General features: G+C 42.2%; 1 protein-coding gene across 1 annotated transcript in view; it reads left to right on the forward strand.

Annotated features, from left to right (window-relative positions):
* The first annotated feature begins 14,592 nt into the window (after window positions 1-14,592).
* Window positions 14,593-23,925, forward strand: part of doc2g (double C2-like domains, gamma) — a 36,861-nt gene continuing 27,528 nt past the window's right edge. Inside the window, exons 1-5 of the mRNA XM_063476252.1 lie at window positions 14,593-14,750; window positions 17,915-18,320; window positions 18,823-18,902; window positions 19,467-19,541; window positions 22,463-22,572. Coding sequence (XP_063332322.1) covers window positions 17,933-18,320; window positions 18,823-18,902; window positions 19,467-19,541; window positions 22,463-22,572 — 653 coding nt within the window. The 5' untranslated portion in view covers window positions 14,593-14,750; window positions 17,915-17,932. The remainder of the gene's footprint in view (window positions 14,751-17,914; window positions 18,321-18,822; window positions 18,903-19,466; window positions 19,542-22,462; window positions 22,573-23,925) is intronic.

Genomic DNA, 23,925 nt, shown 5'->3' on the forward strand with positions numbered 1-23,925 from the left:
CAAGAACAAAAAGGGCAGTGACATTGTGTTCCTACAGATTTGCCAATTTCTGTGTTTTGATCAGTTTATATTTCATTTCCGTGCAGTTTGGTGAGAAAATCTTTAGATTCAAGATGCAAAGATCAACCAGTCTGTTCTGTTCTGTCCCTCTCTATATATATTTCACAGCATCACATCCATGCACAGGGTCCATATCAATGTCCAGGAGAAAGAAACAATCTGAGCCTGAATAACAACACACTGAAACGGAAAAGCGGTGCTTCTATCGGCAGGTGTAAGTCACGAATTGCACAACAGGCATCAGCAGACTGACAGATGAAACAAAAGGGATACGTTCAGAGAGTTCTGGCTAGTGTTTGAAGACAATAGACCAAATAATTCTTGACATCTAAATTGTTCATAATTTACTGGACAAAGACACAGTTTATGTAGTTTTAAGTTCTGTACACCACTACAGCTCCTTTCAAATTTCACAATCAATCTTTGATTGAAGTGCAGACTTTCAGCAATAACACTTTTCATCACTTGGGTATTAGTACACACAACGTGCAGAATTATTTTGTCATTTTGGCTGTAAAATTACAAAATAATTCTGATCTTTCAGGAACAATTTGAATTTTCTCTCTCTAATTGGTTGAGGTGTTATTGTAAGGTGAAGTATTCATGGTAAGATCTAGACTGAGCAGATTTTTCTGTCTGTGCTCAGACAGCAGTAGCTTGTGAATGCTTTGTGCTATCATTATACATGATACATGATAATAACCCCGCCAAAAAGCTAGTCTCCTCTTCTTTCCAGAATCATTTGATTTTTGTCTCTAACATAAACAGTAACAAAGTTAGGTTCATTTAATGAGAACTTGTAAAAATTGATCTGCTGCTGCGCCATTGGTCAAAAAAGGGTCAGTTGGTTAGAAAATATTTATATATTTATACACAACCTCCCACTGTCAAAACCTGTCAGTTCAGATTAGACTTCCATCCATCCATTTCCTGCTGCTTATCTAGTTCAGTCTTACAGGGAAGTAGGTAGGTACACTCTGTCTGTTGACCTGTCCAGATACACTCTGCAACAGCCTGTTGAAAATCCAACACAAAGAGACAGACAGTTTAGAGTCACTGGTTAACCCACAAACTGCATGTGGGATGAAGCCAGAGTACCGTTCTGTGTGCAAACCCCACACACAAAGGCCCGGGCCAGATGGTGGATTTAAAACAAGGTCCTTCTTGCTGTGAGCTGTGTTAACAATCATCAACATGCTGCTCCAAGATTAGAAAAAACAATTGATAAAATGGCCTGCGGAGATGAAACCAAGATGAACTTGTGCCAAAATGATGGGAAGAGTTATGTGCTAAACTTGATGGAGGCCATGTTACAACATGAGCATGTATACCAGTGGAACTGGGTCACTAGTGTTTATTGATTATGTGACTGCTGATGATAGAAGTAGCAGGATGATCAGACAGTGCTTCACAGTGCAAGGGATAATAACCCAGAAGTTTCTCTAGGCTAAGAAATGGTATGGTTGATGACCAAGCCGTTCACCTGATCTCAGCCCAACAGAGCACGCTTTTCAGTTATTAAATACAAAACTGAATGCTGTAAAAAACAGAAACAACTGAAGGCAGCAACATTAAAGGCCTTAAAGAGGATCTGAAGGGAGGAAACACAGTGATGTCTGTGATATCAGGCAGTTATTTGCTACAAAGGATTGTCAGCTTAGTTTGATCAGTTGAGTTTTGAGCCTGCCTTTGGGGGCAAACAATGCAAATAACAAATAAGCCTCAGAAGAAAATGTCAAACTAACCCTGAACACAGAGAGTGCGCAAACAGTGCAGATGGACAGGACAAAGCAGCCAGAAAAATCTCTAATCACAGACAGAGTCAGATAAACGAGTGTGTGGATAAATTTGTATGTTTAACGTGATTTGTTATGAGTATAACCTCAAAGCAAAGGTGAGAGGTTGAGCTAAAAACCCAAGTGAAACCTAAACTTTGCACATAGAGTTTACCTCGTCAAGCTGCTGTACATGTAAAATCTGTGGAAATTTTGAAACTGTCTTGACGCAGAGTGTCATAATACTGCAGCTGCTGTTTACTTTTAATGAATTAAATCAAGTATGTATATATTTATATATAGTATGTGTGTATATATAGTGGTAAATATGAAGAAGGGACTGCTGCTGTTAAGCAGCTAGAGAAAAAACAGGGGGTAAAATGTGTGATTTGAGAGGTTAATTAACTGACAGTTGAAGAAAATGTAGATATAAATTTAAGCTTGAAGTAATGAGCTCAGGCGCCGATGCATGGGATGCTAAATGCTGCCGCTGTAATCGCAACGGATTCACTTTTTGAAGTGCTGTGAAGACATCTCTGCATTGGCAGCTTAGTGTATAGAGTATATGCTGTGTGTGTGTGTGTGTGTGTGTGTACATAGCACGTACAGTCCTGTTTTTATTTCATTCTTTCATTTCCTAACTAACTGATTTCACAGATTTTAGCGCTGTTAGTTAGTCAGCCACAGAATTTAATGGGCTTTCGGGTCCCCGGGGCTCTCTCCTATTAAACCCTACGCAGTTTATTGACTGCCAAAGTAGCTCAGACACACTGGTTGTTTTTGCTGAAAGTACACCTTAAATTTCACCTGAATCATCTATAACTTTCTGTGTATGATATTAACTGTCACAAAGAGGGAAAAAAAGAGAAAAGGAACATAAATGACACAATTTCAAGCCTCTGGCCATCAGAGCGATGTGTAAACTTTCCAGATGAACTCTGTTCTTCCTCTCCTTGGCATTTAGCTTTGCTCTGGAGCGGTCAGTTGGTGAACTTTGTCTCACTTCACAGGACAAAGCTGCTGCACGACCCGTGACTCACATAAATGTCACCTCACTTCAAAATGCGCAGAAATGCAAAACAGCCATGCCTCGCCTCTTCAGTGAAAAATATGTTGTAATTTTACCGAAACACGACTGGTAGAACAACTTTTCATTAATCCCGCAGCCTTGTGTTCCCTGCAAATGGAGAAAAGGCCTTTTGTTGTGCTCAAAGGAAAACAAAAGCTGGAGGTAAAGCATAATCTAATTTTTATGCTTTCTCTCCATTCCTCTCTCTCCCCCTTCATTCCCCTGTTCTTTGCGCGTTGAGGCAGCGCTGCAGTGGGAAACTATTGAAGAACCTATTCCCTGTGCGATCAGACCCTCGCCACGCTCAAATATGCTTAGTGCATCCAACCAAAGCCCTTATTTAGCGTTTTGCTTTTTTTTTTGTGGAGAAGTGGAAATTTATTTTACCCCTTACCTTCACAGAAACAGACAAGTGAGCACAATAATGTGCATTTCATGGTCCACTCAGCTCCCAATGGAGTGTAGACCTTTGAATTGTTGACTTAAGTAGAATCAGCTTTTTTTTTCTGTTAGCTTGGTTAGGATTGGCTGAAGGCAGCGTGAAACACCGATGCGGCCGTTTTTCACGTTATCGACTTTTAGTGCAAGAACTTTTAGAAATGTCTCTCATCAACTGCACTACAAATTTTTTAATTTTGCTGTTATTTTTAGAAGGATCTGGAGGACTCGACCAGCTTTTGGATAAAAATGTTAATGAAACGAACAAGTCAGTTGACATAATCAGTAGAAAAATCAAATTCACCATCTTCCTTAAAACTGGTTAAGTCGATTAACTGTAACAAAAAAGGAAAATTGTGCTTCAGATTTAAGACACTGTCCACAGCTTACAGTTAGATTCGGTGACAGTTAAAAGCTCCCTTAGTTATGCTGCAGTAGTCCTAGGCTGCTGTGGGCTTCCCATGATGCTCTGAGTATTTCTTCCTCACTCGCCTTGTTCAACACTCTGCTTTTAATCATTACTTATTATCTCTAGCTCTCTCCTCATCCCCAACCGGTCGCATCAGATGGCCACCCCTCCCTGAGTCGGGTTCTGCCTATCTTTCTTCCTGTTAAAGGGGAGTTTTTCCTTCCCACTGTCACTGAGTGTTTGCTTACAGGGGGGCGTTTGATTGTTGGGGTTTTCTCACTATTACTGTAGGGACTTTGAAAAAAAATCAGTGATCAAAAAGTCAAATCAAGAAGCCAGTGAATAGCATTACTTTAAAAAAAACAAAACTTGGTCATCTTCTTTGCATATTATAAATTTGATTAGCGTATTCCACATTACGGGTTGTTTGAGGCTGCCACTGATGATGGGAAACTGCTACATCGCTCAGACAAAACTGCAAACTACAAACACAACCTACCATCTCAGAACTTCTCTCAGCTTTGAAGCGAGTGAAGGATACTCAGAATACATCAGAAGGTGCAGTTCCCACTGTAACACACAGCCATGAGGTACAAAATGATGCAGATGAGCGAACTGCTGTATGGAATGGAGCTGATGTTGCAAGAAAAACACATTGAATATTTTCTCACCGAACAATACCCCCATTATTTATTTTTTTACTTGGCACATTATTGAGATCGTATTTTCTTCCTCTTTCTGCCACTTGCTTTAGGGATTTTCACAGCGACTACACCGCATCCATAAATCTTCTCTGATGTCTTCTTTTCCTCCTGCCCGGCAGCTCCAATACGTCCACTATCTGCACACGTCCAAACCATCTCAGCCTTGCCTCTCTAACTCTTTATTCCCAAATTTAGTTGTTTCTGATGCAAATTACTACGAATAATATTAAGAAAGAATTCAGCTGTAAATTGTTGTTATCTGAGCTGAGTGTGTTAACAAATGAGCAAAAGCGAGACGCTAAAGAAGAGAGGCTATTGGAGGGTTTTGTGTTTAATGAAGTATTCACTTATTGTTGACTGATAATGTCCTATCAGGGACTAATTGACTGCACGGTTGCCTCATTAAACATAGCATGACATCCTGCCACGGGACGCTGGCTGCACACCTCGCTGCAATCGCTGCTATCTCAATACGCTCCCATTCTCCCCCTTCATCTGCTGCCCCGATGCTCATTCTGATGTCATGGTTGCAGTCACGCTCTGTTTGTTGTTTGATAGAAAAGACCATTATGAAAGGACCTGGAGTACTGGAGGTGCTCATGGATTTCCTGTTTTTGCTGTGGAAATGTTTCATTCTCTTTTTTAGCTCGTGTTTATTCCCTCCTCTTTTCTTTTCTCTCTGTTTCCTGCTCTTTAAAACGCATTTCTGACTTCTTCACTGCAGTCACCTTCACACTCCTGATCTGGAGCAGTTGGCTCGTCTCTCCCCCTTCCCTCTCTGTCTATTCAACCCTCTGTTTCGCACATGCCCACCGCTCTGCCTCTGGGCCACACTTCCCTCCACCGCTCCCTACAACCACCGCAACCTCTCCCCCTGCTTTATTTATGGGAATATGCTGATGGGGCAAACCCAGGTAAAGATAGATTTCTTTTCTTTTTTTAGGGCCAGAAACATAAATTGAAATAGAAAAAGGAGGGGGCAGTGTAAGAGAGAAAGACCATGTGCAATTAATCACTGAGTTGTCATTTTTCCTAAAAAGCAAAGTCATTCATCAAAAGCAGTGGAATAAAACTAAGAAATCAGGGAGTTGGCAAGGACAGCGAAAGAGTGTATCATGGTATCTATTCAGGATCTAATTGGGTCAGTGGCAAATAATGTGGCTGTGTTTGTGCTGAGCTTTGCTTCAGAGTTGGAACAGCAGGCTGGAGATCAGCGTCAGCAGGAGAGTAATTCAATCTCATGAGAGACAAAACAAGAAATAAGGTAACCTCAAAGCTCCTGAGCAACCCGACTGTACGCTTCAGATCCAGCGGCATGTTTCTGGCTCCACACTGCACAGGAAGTTGCTATATGAAAACAGTCAATCGAAACTGAAACAACAGCGAAGCTAAATGCCACAGGGGGGGCATTGTGCACGTAAACTACAAAAGAGCAAGGGGACACATATAAAATAAACAAAGGGGGGAAAAAATGAAATAACACATTTAGCCTGAGGGAATATCATTCTGTCAGTCTGTCATTTAATTTGACAGAGGTCATTCTTTCTTTTGCGTTGCTGGCTGTGCCTGTCACAAAACATTAGAAAAATGAAAACTTGCTTGGTGACATTGTGCTTGAATGAAAAAATTCCACACCTGTTTCTTTTTTTTCTTCTTTTTTTTGGGTGTGTGTGACCCTGCTTGTCAAAGTTAAGGACAAATCAGAGAGAGGGTTAATGGAATCTGTCTGTGTCAAAAAAGAAGAAAAAACCCTCAGAGGGAGAAATGGAGAAGGAGAAAGGCGCAGAAGTTGAGGTTGAGCTTGGTAGTAGATCATATCAGTGAAGGGAGGAAGGGCTGAGAGCGACTGAAAAACAACTTCGGGGGAGCGGCTTCTCGTGCGAGACTAGAAGCTCTGCATGCAGGATTTAGCATGTGGTGAGAAGAATAATGTACCTTGACAGAGCAACGCTCTCTTCCAACGCGACCGATCACTCCACCACCACCCCCACCCCGAAGCGGAGTGATGTGGAGCGTGAGCACCACCTGTGACACCAACTGCCACCCTGGGGGAACATCCGCAGCTAGCCACCTGTTAAAAAATGCAGCCGCCAACCTGTCTGTTATATTCATTCAGTTCCCCGTTATTGACGCTGATTTGAAATGCGATGAGTGCCTCTTAACAATTCTTGAGCAGAATTCAAATGCCACTCAAACTGTTTCTCACAGGAGGAAAATTTGCATCATGCACATCATGCGCTCATCAGGAAACATCCTCTGGCGGCTGCTTAATAAGATGTTGATACAGCGCCTCGCTGTTCCACACTTCAAAGAAGGAAAAACTGTCTTTGGCTAACGCATACACGAAGAAAGAAAATAAAGTGTTTTGCTTGATATAAGATACTGTTGATGTCCCCTTACTCCTTTTCCCAGTCTTTTCTATTCCCAGTAGCAGTGCCAGGAGGGTGCAGTTTCTCCAATGGCCACTTGAAGATGGCTCCAAACGCGAGTCAATCTCCCATGACTTTCATGTTAAAAGCATATTTCAAAACTGGTAAACACTCACACACACACAAATACAAACACTTTGTTTGTCCTGAAAAGTAACATAGCCTACTGTGTGTTTAGGTGAAGGAAATTCTTGTGTTATATTAGCAGACATGTCTCTCAAACACAAACAAACACGACTGAAACAGCATTTTTATATTTCAGGTCAACACTGGTTGAAGTAAGGTGGCAAAAAATATAGAGTAGAACGGTCAGATTGTTGAGGTTGTTTCCACCTATTAAAGGCCCAGTGAGACAAAGCAACTGAACTCATTTGATTATGATGAAATGAAGAAACAAAATTTCTTTTTTTTTTCTAGTCGTGTGAGCGATATGGTTTTGGCTTTTGGAGCCGAAAGTAGGAAATTCTAGGAAACGCTGAAACACAGCTGTGTCATGGGTGACTTTTTATTTTAGTTTGACTTTAGCAGCCATGCCATTAATGTGGCTTTGCTTTTTGCAAAAAGTAGCAAAGAAGTTACTCGGGAACTTAAGATAGTCTGGCAGTCTGTCTGCACACATTTGCAAGGGCAAGTGTAGGAAACGGTGAGCAGTTCTTTTGATCTCTATCAGAAAATTTATGCTGTTTCTTAGCCTGTGCTGTGGTCAAATGTTAAAAAATTCACCATATGCTAGTGCTAAAGTATGTAAATAGAGGTTTACTTAATCTCAGAGCTAATGGCTGGGTGAGAGGCTAGGGAGGCTGTGGTTATACACTTAATGGAAAACCTGCACTGCTTTGTGCTGTAGTAATGGGAGGAGATTATCTTGCCATGCAGAAGGACTGGATGAATGCTTCTCCACAAATTGCTCGCAGCCTCTCCCTCCTTCCCACCAATCTCTTCCTCACTTATTCTAGATGTTTATTATTCATATTATACTCATGAGCGATGTGGATGCTTTAATCACGCTGACACGGAGGCTGAGGCATGTGTGGCAGCTGAACGGCTTTGTTCAGAGATTCTGTTTTCCAGCATTGTTTCCCTCTTTACTTCTCTCTATTTTTTTTACTGTTTATTTAGGTTTTTAGTCGGTGATATCACTGACTAATATTTTCAGTTTATGCAGCTCCTTTCATCATTCTTCTTTGTCAGGGTTTACTTTTTTTGTTTTTTTTTGGAACTCACTTCACTTGTTTTCTTTGGATGTTGCTCGCCGTGCTTCACTTTTGTCAGCTCATGGACAATGCCACTGTGTTAAATATCCAGACAGGCAACCTAATGTTTACCCCTAAGAAAGATCAATACCTCAACACCATTGAGCAGACTTCATTCTTCAAGCACAATTGATTGGATTTCTACCTCACAGCTTGCCGGGACACGGTAAACCAGACAAATCCATGACACCTTGAATGAAGAACGGCGTAAACCGAGCCTGTGCCTGTCGAATGTACCACCTCACTCCCCTCATTGGTGAGCTGTAGTTATGATGTTTTCACTGCTAGCATTGAATACATTTTTTAGGTGTAGACTCCAAATTTGAGCCATTGATTGGGCAAAAACTCGTTTAATGGAAGTAACTAGAAAAATTTTGAGCTTTTATGTAATTTTTTAAACTATTTTGCCAAACCTACAGTTTCAGTGTAGCCAGTTGGACGATAACTATTTGTACAATAACACACCACCACAGAGGAGTTTACAAACTGTGATTGAAGCATGGAGTTTCATCTTTAATTAAAGGATCTGAACAAAAAAATTTTGCATTAACTTTTTTCTGAATTACAGCCATCGGCCACAACATTTTCAGAGGCTCAAAGGTTATCAGACAATCTAACATAATTTTAGATATAAGTATTATTTTTTAATGCTTGCAAGAAATGAGTCTCTGAAGTCTAGAAACTATGGACAGCACCAAATGTTGTGTTTGCTCTCTTGCTATACTCTGTCAGGCCTTTACAGCAGCTCGCTTCAATTGCTGCTTGTTTATGGGGATTTGTTTTATTCAGTTTTGTATTTAATAACTAAACAGCATGCTCTTTTGGATTATGATCAGGTGACTGACTTGCCCATTGAAAATGTAATAATATCCCTTTTTTTTGCTTTGAGAAACTCTTGGGCTGTTTTTGCAAGATGCTTTGGGTCATTATATCCATTTGCACCGTGAAGCACTGTTCAGTCAGTTTTGCAGCATTTGGCTGAGTAGAGAATCCTGTCCACTTCTACATTTTCACACAGCAGTCACACAATCCGCAATCATCAATAAACACTAGTGGTTTACATCTTGCTAGATAGATGTTGTTAGATGTTGTGATGGTATTTTTCTTAACCATGGAAATAATTCAGTTATCACAGACTTCAGCTGTAATCTGTGGGCCTCCAGACTTTTTGGAGCTGCTGTGCCGGCCAGGATTTAAAATGTCTTCGGGTGGAGAAACAAACTCTTTAAAACTGAGTTGTATGTGAACGGAGGGCCGACAGCATGTTGGTCAAGGAAATAAAAAGCAAGATACAGGAAATTTTGACTAACAGCATTTTATTATATGTATATATATAATAAAATGCTCTTCAAACTAATTTTAGAAGTTGATAATGTCACACGTTATTCCAAAATAACTTCCACAAGAAGGAGGCCCTTCTATTCTACAGTCTACCTCACTTAATGGTGAGGTAAAGATTTCACTTTTAAAGACCATCAATTATTATCCAGAGTGTTTGAGTCATATTCATTTTTTGCCTTGGTTCCGTTTTTAGTAGCTATTAAATTTCATTTGACCTTGCTGCTTGGTTTAGGAATCAAAATAATTAGTTGTGAGGTTGAAACGTTCACCTGAGATGTTGCATGCACTTATTAAAGTAGCCAGAGGCTTCACACACCTATTTTGTGTTGTTTCCTGTTCATCACTGATGATCTAGTAGAACATGTAAGAGGATGTGTCTACTAGCCACAGAAATGCAAGTAAATAAAACTGATGTCAGACATATAACAGCCATAACATTCAAATCGAGTGATTCTAGGAACAAGGTACTCATGTTTCACAAACATTTATATTCCCTTCATTTTGCTTATACAGTGTGTAAAAATCATGGACATTTTCTTTCATAGGAAAATGTTACTGTGAAAAACAATGCCTGTGATTAATCCAGAGTAGCAGAGGCATTGTTTCTGGGCTGTGTTTTGGCTGTTTAATGTTTTGGATGGATGATTTCAGTGCTTTGAGGAGAGCAAACAAAATGAAAAACTTAATCTGCACTGCTGTAGAACAGGATTTTAAGAAAACCCCACGAATCCTAAAGTTATTCAGTTATTTAGACATGATTCAATAAAGGTTTTCTTATATAGTAACCTACATTTCATTTAAATGGTTCTTTAGAGCCCTTTTGTATAGAGAGATATATAGAGAGCAGCAAGAAGCTTTAATACACAGTGTTGATAACAGTATGGATGATTTCCTGAAGTATTCTTTATGCCATCAATAGCTGAATAATGTTGAGGAAGAATGAGCTCCGCTGCTTCTGTAGTGATGAATGGAGCTGATGTGACGGGTATCCATGATGGAGAGCAGTTTTTCAGTGACCTCTTGTCCTCACTTACTCAAACACCTCCAGAATGTTTCCAGTGATGACTCCTGCCTTGTGAATTAGTTTGTTGATCCTGCACGGCTCTCTCCCACTGATGCTGCCCCCCAGCAGACGACAGTAAAATACTCGCCTCCACAGACGGGTAGAAGATCTCCAGCGTCTTACTGCACACACTGAAAGACCTGAGCTTCCTCAGAAAGTAGGGTGTGTTGCTCATCCCCTTCTTGTACACATCATCACTGTTGCTCCACCAGTTCAGTCTGTCATTCAAATGAACACTGTTTTAACCTCCTCACCTCCTCAGCTGCAGTTTTTTCCCGTCCGGAAATCAACCGCCATCTCTGAATGTCTTTTGTCTTGCTGATATTCAGGAGCAGGTGATTTCTGCCTGACAAAATTCTTCGCCAGCTCCCTGTGCTCCGACTCGTGCCCACCCCTAACACACCCAACCACTGCGATGTCATCAGTGTACCTCTGCAGGTGGCATGAATCACTGATATACTCGATATCTGAGGTGTACAAAGTAAACAGGAATGGGAACAGGACTGGCCCCTGTGGTGCTTTAGTATTACTAACCACCACATCAGACATAATGCCTCCCCCAGCCACACAACTAAATAGCCTATATACACTACCTACAAAAGCCAACCAATATAGCTTTCCTATAACCTTGTTCCTCTATATACCCACACTCTCAAAGAAGTCCAACATCTGAAAGTGACTTATCCTTATATTGGTTGAGTCCAAAAACACTGCGTTCAGCTTTAAAAAAAAACAACAAAAAAAACACTCAGGTAATTGAATTTTTTTTTGCAATTGTTTTGCTAAACTAACTCAGCAAAAGTGCACCAGAAATCTGTGGTTCATTGTTCATCCATGACCTAAACATGCTGTAAGAGCCCTCCTGGTGGACTACAGTGCACAGACACATGAAGAGCGTCTGAGAGTTTTGGAGGTCAGCTATGAGCACTCTAATAACTGACACTGTGGGTGGAGTGAAATTGCTCACCTATGCTTCTTCATTTTCACCAGACGGATGAGTAGCTGTGTGGAAACCAACACCATGAAGATTTTGTGTCCGTGTAACCAGAACTCAGGCAGATGTTTACTTTAGGAGAATCAATTTCAAGCCCCTCGAAGCATGTGGCGCATGTCGAAAGCACCTATTTAAAAATAGATCATTTTGGCACCGGTACACTGAGTAATCATTTATCTCATTTCAACTCATTTAGCCGACATGTTCTTCTTGCAAATTAATGAATAAACAGTGTAATGGTTTGTTAACGCAATATTGATGCGGTAATCCTTATAGTGATGACATGCCCAGACTAAATCTGCCTATAAATGGATGAGCTGACACACCCACATGTATTTACCCCTCTTCTCCTCCGACCATTAATATAACTGAATATGCTTGATGTTGATCATTTGTTACTTTTTAACAATGCAAAATGACATTGTTAATGTTTACGCCAACCCACTGAGTGCAGCTCAGACCAGCATTTACTGCATATATTAGTAATTATAGGACAGGTGTAATTCTGCTGCTATCAGACAACTCTTGTCATCTTGGTTGCCAGAATAAACACACTGTTATTATTAGACAAGGGTCAAAATGCTGCACTCCCACCTGAAAGCAATTTTTCAGCAGATCCAGTGACGCTACCCTCATCCACCATAAACTTTGTGCTCTATAACCACAGTACTCCACTTTACCCTTAGCATGACTTGGGTTTTTTTTTTGCCAGTCAAGATTATCACAATGAAATAGGAGGTAATCATAGACTGTATATAAATGATGGATGCAGCCAGCCTAATATCAGCCACTAGTTTGTACAAAGCTTGGATCTAACTGAAAACCGATGAACGCGTGCTTATATGGTGGAGACTTGTCAACCAGACTAAATTAAGCTAAATCACATCCTGCTTTGTTCTTTATTTTGATCTGAATAGGAGCTTAATTTACATATTTAACTTGTTGCATAACTACTGAGGCTGTAATCTCATCAGGAATGTTTTTATAAGATCATAAATTCAGCGAGCAGTGGGGTCAGTTGGGCTTCATTTTACAACCAGATGCCCTCTGATGGCCATTACAAAGATTTAGAGCTAAGACACTTAGACACTGGCTTGACTTTTTAGACCTGACGTTATGTCTGTCTTTTATATACAGACCATAGCTGGAATAAACGTCTCAAACAAATCGGGTCATTTAAAGGCAAAAAGCCTGTTTGTGTCTCTGAAGAAACTCGGTTATATCAGACAAAACAAATATACTCACGTTTTTAAAATGCTTTTCTCAAAGCTCTTTAGACTGAAGGCGAATTTTAACCGTGGTAAATGGACTGGTTCTTATATAGCGCTTTTCTACTCAAATCACTTTATACAACTTGCCTCATTTACAAAAGCACTTTTTCTAAGTGTTTTGTATCTAACATTCACACTCCGACAGACACATCTGAGGCAACTTAATATCTTAATATCTTGGCATGCTGACTGGGGCACCCAGGGATCAAACCAACAACTTTCCAATGGGCTCCCACTCTACATGATACATCATGTAGCGTTCATGTCTTTGTGCAGTCTTTTGTGCTATGCACTATCGCTAGCTCACTTCCATGGCCAATTTAAAATCACCTTGTCTTTGGACTCTGGGAGGAAGCCAGAGTACCAGAGGACATGCCAACTCTCCCCCAGCTGGGATTTGAACCATGAACCTTTTTGCTGTGATTCCAAAGAGCTGCCGCCCAGGTTTATTGGTTTACTCTCATTTTCTCATTGAGACTGGATATTTTCCTTTTTATGTCTATTTTTCCATCTTTGTTCTCCCCTTTTCCTTAGAATACTGGGGATGGCCCCTTCTTCACCCCTCCTATCAAAGCCTCGTGTTTTATTGATATTGGCTGCATGTCCCATCAACCTTAATGCTCCTCATGCTAACATTTAGAAAATGTTATCTTTCCTTTAATTTTTCCTTCAGATATTCTCTTTTCTTTTGACTTGATTAAAATCCACTTCAGAAAGTTTACTAACCAGTCGCTTTGAAGATAATTTAATAATGTAACCAAACAGGACCATAAAACATTTTTATTGCACCAAACAGTTCACATTTTATGCCTTAAGGTCTTTGAATGACTAAAAAGTATAAACTATTTCATACATTTGGATGACTGCCGGGTCTAAATGCATGTTCAACCTCTTAGAAAATAGGATTTGGGGGTTAAAAAAGTATTATCACAACAAATAAAACACAAAAATCTACATACATGTCTGGTTTGGAATTTTCTAATGCTAATAAGCCCTCTAATTTTAAAAACCTCATAAACTTGCAGGGTTTAACACACTCAGTAAGACGTATTCTTGTTCATCCTTGTGTCCATCGCTGATTTCCATCAGTGACATCCCACATAAATCCACTGCTACTGATGCGTTGCTGCCTTTGATTCATTTTATTACTGTGGCAGGTGGCAGCCGTTACTATCAGCTCTTCTTGAATTGGACACATGCAGACAAACACACACGCACACACATATGCTTGTCTGATATTGGCTGTAGTCATAGCCCACACAAAGTAATCTGGTAGTGTAATTTAATGGTTGGCGGTGTGTTTTGTTGAGCTCAGTCAACACGTTGAATTTAATTTCCTTTCTGTGTCCTTCAGCTAGTGCCCCCGTCCCCCTTTTTCCCACCCGAAAGTAATGTTTCCTATTGTGTGCAGTCAGTGTTTTCACACCCATTTCCCTCCACATGTACTGTATGTATATATATGTGCGTCTCTGTGTGTTTGTCTTTGCTCCTACTGCCTTGTGTTTGTCTGTATGTCTGTTTGTCTCCCCATCTGTCCCGATGTCTTGCTCTTCTTGTCTGTCTGTCACTCTCTCTCCCTCTCTATCCCTTTCTGTCAAAACCCCACAAACACTTCTCCCTCCCAAGCCTGCCTTTTTGCCCGGATTTCTCCCCACTGCCGAGAAAGTGAGTGACAGTACTATATGCACAGTGTGGAAACGACTGATGTGGATTTTAAGCACATACGTCACAAGTAAAGGGGAAGGGAGAGAGGGAGGGGAGAGGAGAGGAGAGGAGAGCAAACGATGAACAGAGACAAGGAGAAAGCAGAGAGAGAGAGAGAGAGAGAGAGTACAGAAGGATATATTGACTCAAAGCTGGTCTGCATGCTCCACAGAGTGTGAGAGACAGAGGATGTGAGAGCAGGCAAGATGGAGTGCTGGCACAGATGAAGACTGTCCCTGGGTATGTTTTTTTGAGGGTGGCTATAATTGTGAATGTGTGTACGAGTGTCTGGAAGTCTGTGTGTGTGTGAGCACATGTGCTCGCATGTGCGTGTCTCGGTATGTAAAAGGACGCGAGCGAATGAGTTTGCAAGCAACATGCTGCAAGTGAACATTTGAACGCGGGTTCCCAAGCAGTGAATTTAGGTGCTGTTACGTAAGAGCGGCGTGAGTGACTGAATGAGTGTAGTTGTTGAGGATGGGGACAGGCGGTTTGGGGTCTTTATGTGTGTTGAGGGTCTGAATAAATGTGTGTAATGAAGTATGGTCAGGATTGCGGGATGCTCTTACAGATGCAAGTTCAAAACCGAGTTAAGGTGTTGACACAGAGGTGCGTTAAAATTCAGCCTCACATGCACGTGAATGTTTGTGCGTGGAGTGGTCAGCGTGCTTCACTGTAGACTGGAGATGAGCTACAACAATGCTGATGAAAACAAGGCATTGTTAGTCTGTTTTTGTTTTTCCCCCTGTTGCTGATTTTTGCTCGAGTTCTGACTCATGTAGATGGATAAATTAAGCTCACTGTGAAAAAAGAACGACATTCCCGCAAAGTCTCATTAAAGCTCGAGCTCATTTCAAAAGAGGTGAAACAATCAATCAGTTATTCTGTGTGTAAATTGACAGGAGAATAATCAATAACAATTTTCAAGACTGATTAAGTCATTTGTTATGCAAAAATGTCAACGATTCCGAATTATTCCATGATTTTCTCTGTTTTTCATGAACTATCTTTGAGTTGTAGACCCTTGGTCAGCCCACAGTCAAAAAAAGAAAAAAGCCTGAAATGCTGAATTTAACTAATTTAATTACATGTAAATTTTTCATGTAATTTTCTCACAAAATTTTACATTTAATGGAATCTGGTCAAGTGAATGTTGCTTGAGTACAGTCTCAGTTTATACCAATTACATTTTCCTTATTAATTAATTATTTGCATGAATAAACCTTTGATTTTATTTATTTCAGTTGCATTTTACTCAGACTCTTTGCCTCACATTTACTGAGGGTGATGAACTATTTTTTTAGTGCAGCTGTGATAACAATTTGGCCAAAAGCTGGTAAGAGAATATTTTCAGTCTATTTGTCTTTTTCCCTAATGAATCGCCCCCTCTGTGCCAAGAGAAACAAATCTTTCAGGTCTTCATCACACTACGTTTGAACGTTTAGCCAGTGCAAAACTGATGTGACACAACAAATATATATCGACCGCTGCCGTCAGCGAACGCTGACTTGTTTGCAACACCATTCGACCGATATATCATTGCGTCTTTCTCTTATCTGACAGATAAGAGAAAGACGCTCTTGGAACATGCGTTAGGTTTTTTTTCTTTGCACTTTTAATTAACAGGAAAGTCATCCACAATGAAAACTGCTTCAGCACTTTCACACACAACTTTTCAAGTTAAGGAAACGTTTGTGCCTTCAACAATCGAATCAGATTGAATCAGTCAAACACTAAAGAGCAAAACCCTTTTATTTGGAAAGATGTGTGTAAAACACAAACTGCTCAGACATTAAGGAGCAGATGCTACCAGCTGAATCTAACAAGCTGTGACATGATGGACATGTGAAACATATAGGACGGATGACGAATGGCGTGCATCCTCACACGACCTGCTGTTGTGATGTGGCAACGCTGTCGACAGTGACTTCGTCATGCTCGTTCATGAAGTGCATCTGTATATTTTTGGCACACACTAAGCCAGTTTTTTCTTTAATGAAGTTATTTTTATATTTAGCATTTTAATCTGGGACAGCGACAGTAAACAGTCTGAAGTTGGTTTTTCTTTTTTTGTTATTGTTGTTTTTTTTGTTTTTCTTTTTTTACTGTGACCAATAAAATCAAACAGGATCTTGAAATATTAAAGACTCAAGAGCACCGTGGGAGTACGTGAGATAGCACATCTTCAGTATTTCTTAATTACTGCCAGGAAAATAGGAAATTAGAGCATTTGGCTTAATGATGATAGAGTCTAGAAACAGTCATTATGCTTCATTTAGGTACAAATATGCTAAGGACTGAGAAAGGCTCCAAGTAGTATTATGTAAATATTGCTCAGGGGAGTTGCAGATGAGAGAGAGAAGAGGGAAAAGAGGGCGATAAGGGATGGATTTGAGAACCGATACACAAGTGACATCTCTTGTTCATACTTTACAGCATTGCATTTGAATATTCATTCAGAGCACAGACTCGGTGCTGACACAATGTGTGAGTCATGCTTGGAGTGCCAAAGGTTCTGGCAAATTCTATTTTGGCTTTTGACAGGTCAGGATTTCATCAGTGGATTAAAACAGGAACACATTTCAGTTTTTCACAGGATGTTGCAGATGTGTGTCATGACCACCTGTGATTGGATTTTCACCTCCCTGCTCCATATGCAAATAAACACATGGAAATATAGTGTTGATTTTAACCCGTGGGAGGCAGCAACGCGCTCCCTGTGCATAGTCTGCCAGAAAATAAAAGAAGAAGTCAAACAAATACTAGCTGGATCCACTTATGTGGAGGGTGTCGGTTGAGTAAGTGGTCCTTCACTCTGGTGCAGGGCACATTTCTCATGGGAAAAGTTTGTCTTCAGTGGCTTTCTGCCACACAGAGATTGGAAGACATGGTAAACATTTAAATAAAGGTGGGTTTAAACCCCAGGCTTTATTTTTTGCTATATCTTCCTATTTTGGTGCCTACATATAACTGAACCGAAGAAGTGAAAATAATGAAAGATATATTAAAAAATTTTTTTAAAAAAGCTTTCAGAGACAAAGCATTTCTGGCAGAAAGCCCTGAAGGCAAACTTTCTCCTTACATACTGCTAACAGAAACAGCCCAGACCACCTCAGAATGTGGTCTGAGTGATCTCAGAGATCTGAGAGTTCTTGCATCTCAGCGCAGCCTGAATGCATCTCAGGGGGACTCATACCTTTGCTTGAAGGTGCCCACTAGTGATGGGTTCACCCATACTTCCATGTGAATACGAGACCAGTGTGCTCTTTGAAAACCACTGACCCCCGGCTAAGTAGAGTGTGACAGAGTCAGAGGGGGCTGACGGTGTTTTCGTGTAATTATCTTTGTCTTTCTCACCTTTTTTTTGTCCTTCTCCACTTCGCTTCTCCATTTTTATTCCACAGTCCTGTCTGACAGTCCACATGAGCGTCTCCAAGCCCCCACCGCCACCCTCGACCTCCCACCTGGCCATCCCCCCTTCCTCCGCCTCCACCCCTTCCTCGTCCGCCTCCTCCCCCTCGGCGACGCCCCACTCTATCGCCCCGCCCCCGCCCTCGCCGGTCAAAATCTCTATGCAGGAGCACTTTGCCATTAACGTGTGCCCAGGGCCCATCCTCCCCATCCCACAGATCTCAGACTTCTTCCCGCGTTTCCACGACTACCCCTGCACGCCGCCACCTCCCAGGGAGAAGAAGATCCTGAAAGAGGAGACTTTCAATGGGGAGACGGGCGGAGGGTACAAGGATGGCGAGAGAAGAGGGGAGAATGAGGGAGACAGGGAGGAGCTGATCGACTCTGATGATGATGACAGTGAGTTTTGCGGTGGGGAAAGTTGTGCTCGAAGTTCAAAGTCGGGGGTTTTCATTCATGCGAAAATGACTGAGCACCGCAGCATAAAAAAACAACGCTGTTTTATGCAGTTTAGAGTGGAACATTATCTTGTTTTACTTGATTTGAGCTTCTGCTTTTTTTCCCCCTTCCTCTCTCAGAAGCACAGCATATGCTTGCAGAGTAATTGTGGAGTGAAGCATTTTGTGTTTGTGTGTTTGTCACTCCCACTTTATGTGACACAGCGGCTCTAATGATTTATTACACCGCGCTGCAATAGCAGGGCTCTGGTTTCTGTTCTTTCCCAAACAGTAATCAAACAAGACAGATCAATTCATATTAGGCAGCATCGTATTTTGAAGAGCCCATCTGCTACAAATATGACTCAGAGCTTTTGAGTGTGTGTTAGACTGAACGTGTCTCTGCTTTTTACTGACAGTAATTGCTGTGTTTTGTGTGTGGTTGTTTTTCTTCTTTTTTATAGCCTACCTGGGAACGCTGGAGTTCAGCCTGCTCTTTGATCAAGAAAACAACTGTCTGCATTGTACTATTCACAAGGCAAAGGTACGCGCAATTGTAAAATCTTCTTTATAACCAGGCTGTCTGTCTGCATGCGTGCCGTTGCGTAATCCTCCTTGAAGGCCCAGTGAAAATAATTCTCCTGTAATGCTTTTACGTTTGCAGAAGACGTCAGACTCCTGTCTCTCAACCTTTGTAGGGAAACAAATTTGCCACATAGCCTCGGCAGCTTGTCGGTTCAAGACTAAATCATCTCACGGCGCGACGTAATGCTGGATAATGTTGCTAGGTTGCTCTCGCAGACACATTTTGGTCATCGTGCAAGGACACGAGCCGTCCGTTGCATGCTGCACGCACTCCCATGATGTCAATTATGCAAATCTCACTGAACAGTTCCCTTGAGGACATCACAAAGGAGGTAGAAAACACTAGCCTAGAGAGAGAAAACCGCCAGAAGAACTATTGAGATGTGACTGCTGTCAAACAGGTCCGTCGTACGTGCTGTCTTTTTTTGACCCTGACAGTTGCGTGTGAATAGTTGGAGGGCACCATGACATCACCTTTGACACTATAGTACTTGTGTGTTTGTGTGTCTGTTTGTGTCCACAGGGACTGAAAGCCATGGACTCCAATGGGCTGGCTGATCCATACGTCAAGCTGCATCTTCTCCCTGGGGCTAGCAAGGTCACTGCTTCACCCTTACCTCAACAGCAATTATCGTAACATGCCGCCACGCTGGGATGTCCCAGTTACTAACTGTCGTTGAGCTTGTATGTCACACAGTAACTGGTGGTAGAAGTAGATCATTTACGGAGGAAACCAAAAAAAAACCGGCGCAATTCTATGTGAAAACCCCCCTTGTGGATTCTTCTTTATGAAACATCATGAAGAGGTCGAAAGCCTGAAAAACAAAAATGTAACATGGGAGCAAGCTAATTTGTTGTGTGTGTGTGTCGCTTCAATCCAACGAGCAGGGAGCGTTTCAGTTGGTTACTGCTTAATGTGGCTCGTCCGGTGCTCCTCTTTATCGAGCGCAAACACGTTCTGGTCCACTGGACTTCTCTTGTCTTGTTTTCAGCTCAAGCAGCAGGGAAGATAAAGCTTGCCACAACAGCAACAACCCCATAATACAACCTGTTGTCGGCCATTTTGGCTCAAAGTTGACTCCAAATGAGGTTATGAAAGTGCTGCGGGTGGAGACGATGAAGGCGGCACAGCCCGAACAAGGCAAACGTCTGAAGTTTTAAGGTGCCGACCATAACGACGTCTGGGGGATTTTTGTCCTCCAGCCTTCCTCTGTCTGTCTTCTGTCCCATTGTTGTAATTCTCACCTCCCCACTTCGCCAGCCCTATCTCTGTCTCTATCTCACTATCTGCCTGTGACCCTCTTTGACCTTGAAATACCAACAGTGTGCAGAGAGGGAGACAACTGAGAGGAGAGGAAGAAAGGGGGGAGTGGAGGCAGGGAGGGCAGGGGGGAGAGAGGGAAAGACAGATGAGGGGAGGACAGCAGCAGGTGGTTGTCATGGAAACAGGGAGGATTGTTACACGGCTCACGTCAACAGGCAATTGTTGATGGGGGGTATAGGCGGTGGTGGAGGGACGCGGAGACGGCGTCAATGAGTAGTATCCATGAATGACTGTTTGCTAAATACCCACCAGATGGGGGTGGGGGGTATCTCTCCTCTGCCCCGGCACGTTTCCTTGCTTCCTTTCCTACTGTCTCACACCCACCGACACACACTCTTTAACCAGCAGACAGCTAAGCATGCCTTCCCTCGCTGTCGAGTGCACAACAACAACACATGCTCACCGTGACCTTGTGCATGTGCTGACACATGCTAAGGATTTAGTCATAACCACACAGAGATGCTCCCACTTTCCCTCACACACACACACACACATATACAGTTGTAGTTCTTAGTGCACGTCTGTGATGGTCACTGTTATCTTCATCTCTCCATTACTAACCGACATGAAAAGAATATTCATTCAAAGCTTTGGGAAGTAGGGACTGAGGAAGAGGGAGTATGAAGTAAGTAAAATGATCTATGCAGACAGATGGGGGTGGTGTGGTGTGGTGGACAGATGGAGTGCTACTGATAAAACATTTAAAAACAAAGCAAAACAAAAAAAGGCAGCAGTACAGAGGGAAAACTGAGGATGGGAGTGACAGAGACGGAAGTGGTGGGGTTTTTTTTGTTTTATTTTTATGTTTGAAGAAGGAGCAGAAACCAAACCTGATCTGGGCGCAAACAAGTGATGAGTATTAGAAAAAGAACTGTTCTGCTGAGTTGTGCCGGCACGCACACGGCAGGCGGTGAAACACCGCTGCAAGTCGTGATGCTGCTTAAGCGTGGCTCATCCCGCACATTAATGAATCAAACAAATGACACGAATCGAAGACACTTGTTTTCCTCCATCGACCAAGTTTTGAAGAGCCGAGTGCTGTCGATAAGCCAGATGTTTCCAGCAGGACACGGAGAATAGAGGAGGAGACAGAGATGAGGCAAGAGGGGAGAAGAGGGAATTGCTGCTCAGGCAGAACAATAGGACGAGGGGACAAAAACAGACAAAGAGAAAGAAGATGGCATGGAGCATTCAGCCTCTGGCCCTGAGGCATTATAGCAAGAAGCTGACAGTGGCAGAGAGGACGAGAGTTAAGGCATCTGACTTCACACACGCCTCAGACACGAGCAGGAGGGTATTAAGAGGGAAATGTGTATTTGTAATATACATACAGTATAATTTTGCATAGCCTGCAGTGGTGAAAGAAGAGCAACAGCACAAAAATACTCCATTAAGCAAAAGACTTGCAGTCAAATTAAAATATGCAAAGTAACTGTTGTTTATTAATGTATTTTTTCAACAGAGGGAGAAAATACAAAAAAACACACATCTGCAAAGAGTAACTTTACTAACCCGCCAGTTCGTTCTGCCAGTGTCTCATCATGGTCTTACTTGTTTGTAGAAATTGAAGGCATTTTATGGGATGCAATCCAAATACAGCATATATGCATATATATATAAGTATATAAGCATCCTGATTAAACCTGAGATAAAAATCAAACAAGATTAGAACTCCCTGAAGACAAGCAAGGCAGCACGTAGCTGCAAACTTTATTTATGGTTGCTGAAGCCATTAGGAGCTCGGGAGCATTTCCTCTTCTGGAAAGGTTTAATTTTTCATGATGATTGTGTTGCACGGTTTAATTGGCTGCTGTGTCGTGTTGCGTTTGAGACGCAGTGTTTGTTTTGGCGGTCTGGCTGGTGCTAATGCACTCTCTAATCATGTTGAGAAGGAGGCAGACGGACAGGTGAGGTGAGGGTAGCCGTGCGTGCTTTCACCTCTTTTTCTTTTTTTTAATAGCCCAGGCAGCAGATGTCTGTGATGTCCAAAGGGACAGTGAAAAATGATGCGTCCCCACTCTTTCACTTTCTTTTTTCTTGATCTATTGTCTCTCCTATTTTTTTCTTGTATTATGTGAATTTGAGCTAATGAATTTGCGCTCCTGCCCTTTGAAAATTCCTGACTCTTCTGTTTGTTCTTTAGATCTTCGCCTTTCTCTGACTTTCTTTTCATCTGTCTCGCTTTTCCTCTGCAGGCAAACAAACTACGCACAAAAACCCTGAAAAATACACTGAATCCAGTGTGGAACGAAACGCTGGTGTATCACGGCATCACTGCAGCAGACATGACCACCAAAACGCTCAGGTAGGCACTCAGCTTTGGATTTCAGTCCTGCTGTTACACCCCCGCCCTCCCTGAGAGCCAAAATTTATTATGCGAATGATGAAAACCCAAACTTGAAACCCTCCAGTGACTTGCCAACAGCCAGTCTGCTTCCCAGTGGGCTTTTCCAGGTACTGTAATTCATTATTCCAGCCCAGCGACACCAGCCAAATGTTCCACTTGCTACTGCTGCAGTAACTGCCCAGGTGTTGGCTTTGCCAGGAGGCTCCGCCCTCCTTCCTCCCACATCGTCCTGCATGCGGAGTGATTGAGGTCAAACGTAGCCATCTTGGCCCAAAAACTCTGACGCACGCGTGTCCGTCTGTGCGCTGATTCAGAGACAGAGTTTTGTGTGTGTTTTGTTTGTGAACGTGTAATCAGTGTCAGTTTAGTCAGAGGATTCATAATAGGTTTGGATAGCATTGTTTATCCTGTGGAAATGCAGCGGAGATGCTATGCACGCATTCGCGCATGCACACACAGGGAAGTGCATTTACTCACACACACACGCACATGAGTCCCATCTACACCGCACACACAAAGGCTGGCAGTCAGGTGTGTTGCTTATCCTCTTGTGTCCATGTCAAGGGCAATCACTGGCAGGAAAGATCATGCATGGCCCTTCCTCTGCATGTAGTCAGAAAACACACACACACACACACACACACACACACACACAAACACTCAAACAACAAATGTCCTTGAGCGTGCACGTTTGAGACAAAAACATTTACTCTCCCGACCCAAAAAAGCCACAAAAAACCCGCGCTTGACATGCAAACAACAGCTTGAGGAGAGACCCCTCAAACTAGAGGAAACCCACCTGACCTTTGTTCAAGGACATAGCTCACAGCCACAGACCAGCAGGGGGGCTCTGGGTTGCCAAAATGAGAAAGAGGAGGAGGTGGAGTGTGACCAGTGCCAAGCAAGAGATGATGATGATGATGAGAGAGAGAGAGAGAGAGAGAGAGAGAAGTGGCTGCCAAGATCAACAAAAAGAGCAGGAGGGAAAGCGCAAATGATGTCGAGTGACAGATGAGGGTGCGCGGAAGAGGAAACTAGGGAGGCCAAGACTGACAAAGACAAAAGAAAAGAGGAACGCAGAGAATCCAAGAGGTCAACTGGCAGTGAGAGAGAGTAGCTGGAGTAGAGTGTAAGATGGATGAAGTGATGAATGAAGAGAAAAGAACGAGGAGAGCGCTGGGGAGGAGTTTTCTCAAAAGGGGTGGCCAAAAAAACGATAGAACGAGGACAGTAATATATATGAGACAGTGAATGAGACACTGTCTGAAATTAAGGAGAATGGAGGAGAAGGGGAGGCTTAAAATTGGATCA

This window comes from Pelmatolapia mariae, linkage group LG6 (assembly GCF_036321145.2).
Source record: "Pelmatolapia mariae isolate MD_Pm_ZW linkage group LG6, Pm_UMD_F_2, whole genome shotgun sequence".
Lineage (NCBI taxonomy): Eukaryota > Metazoa > Chordata > Actinopteri > Cichliformes > Cichlidae > Pelmatolapia > Pelmatolapia mariae.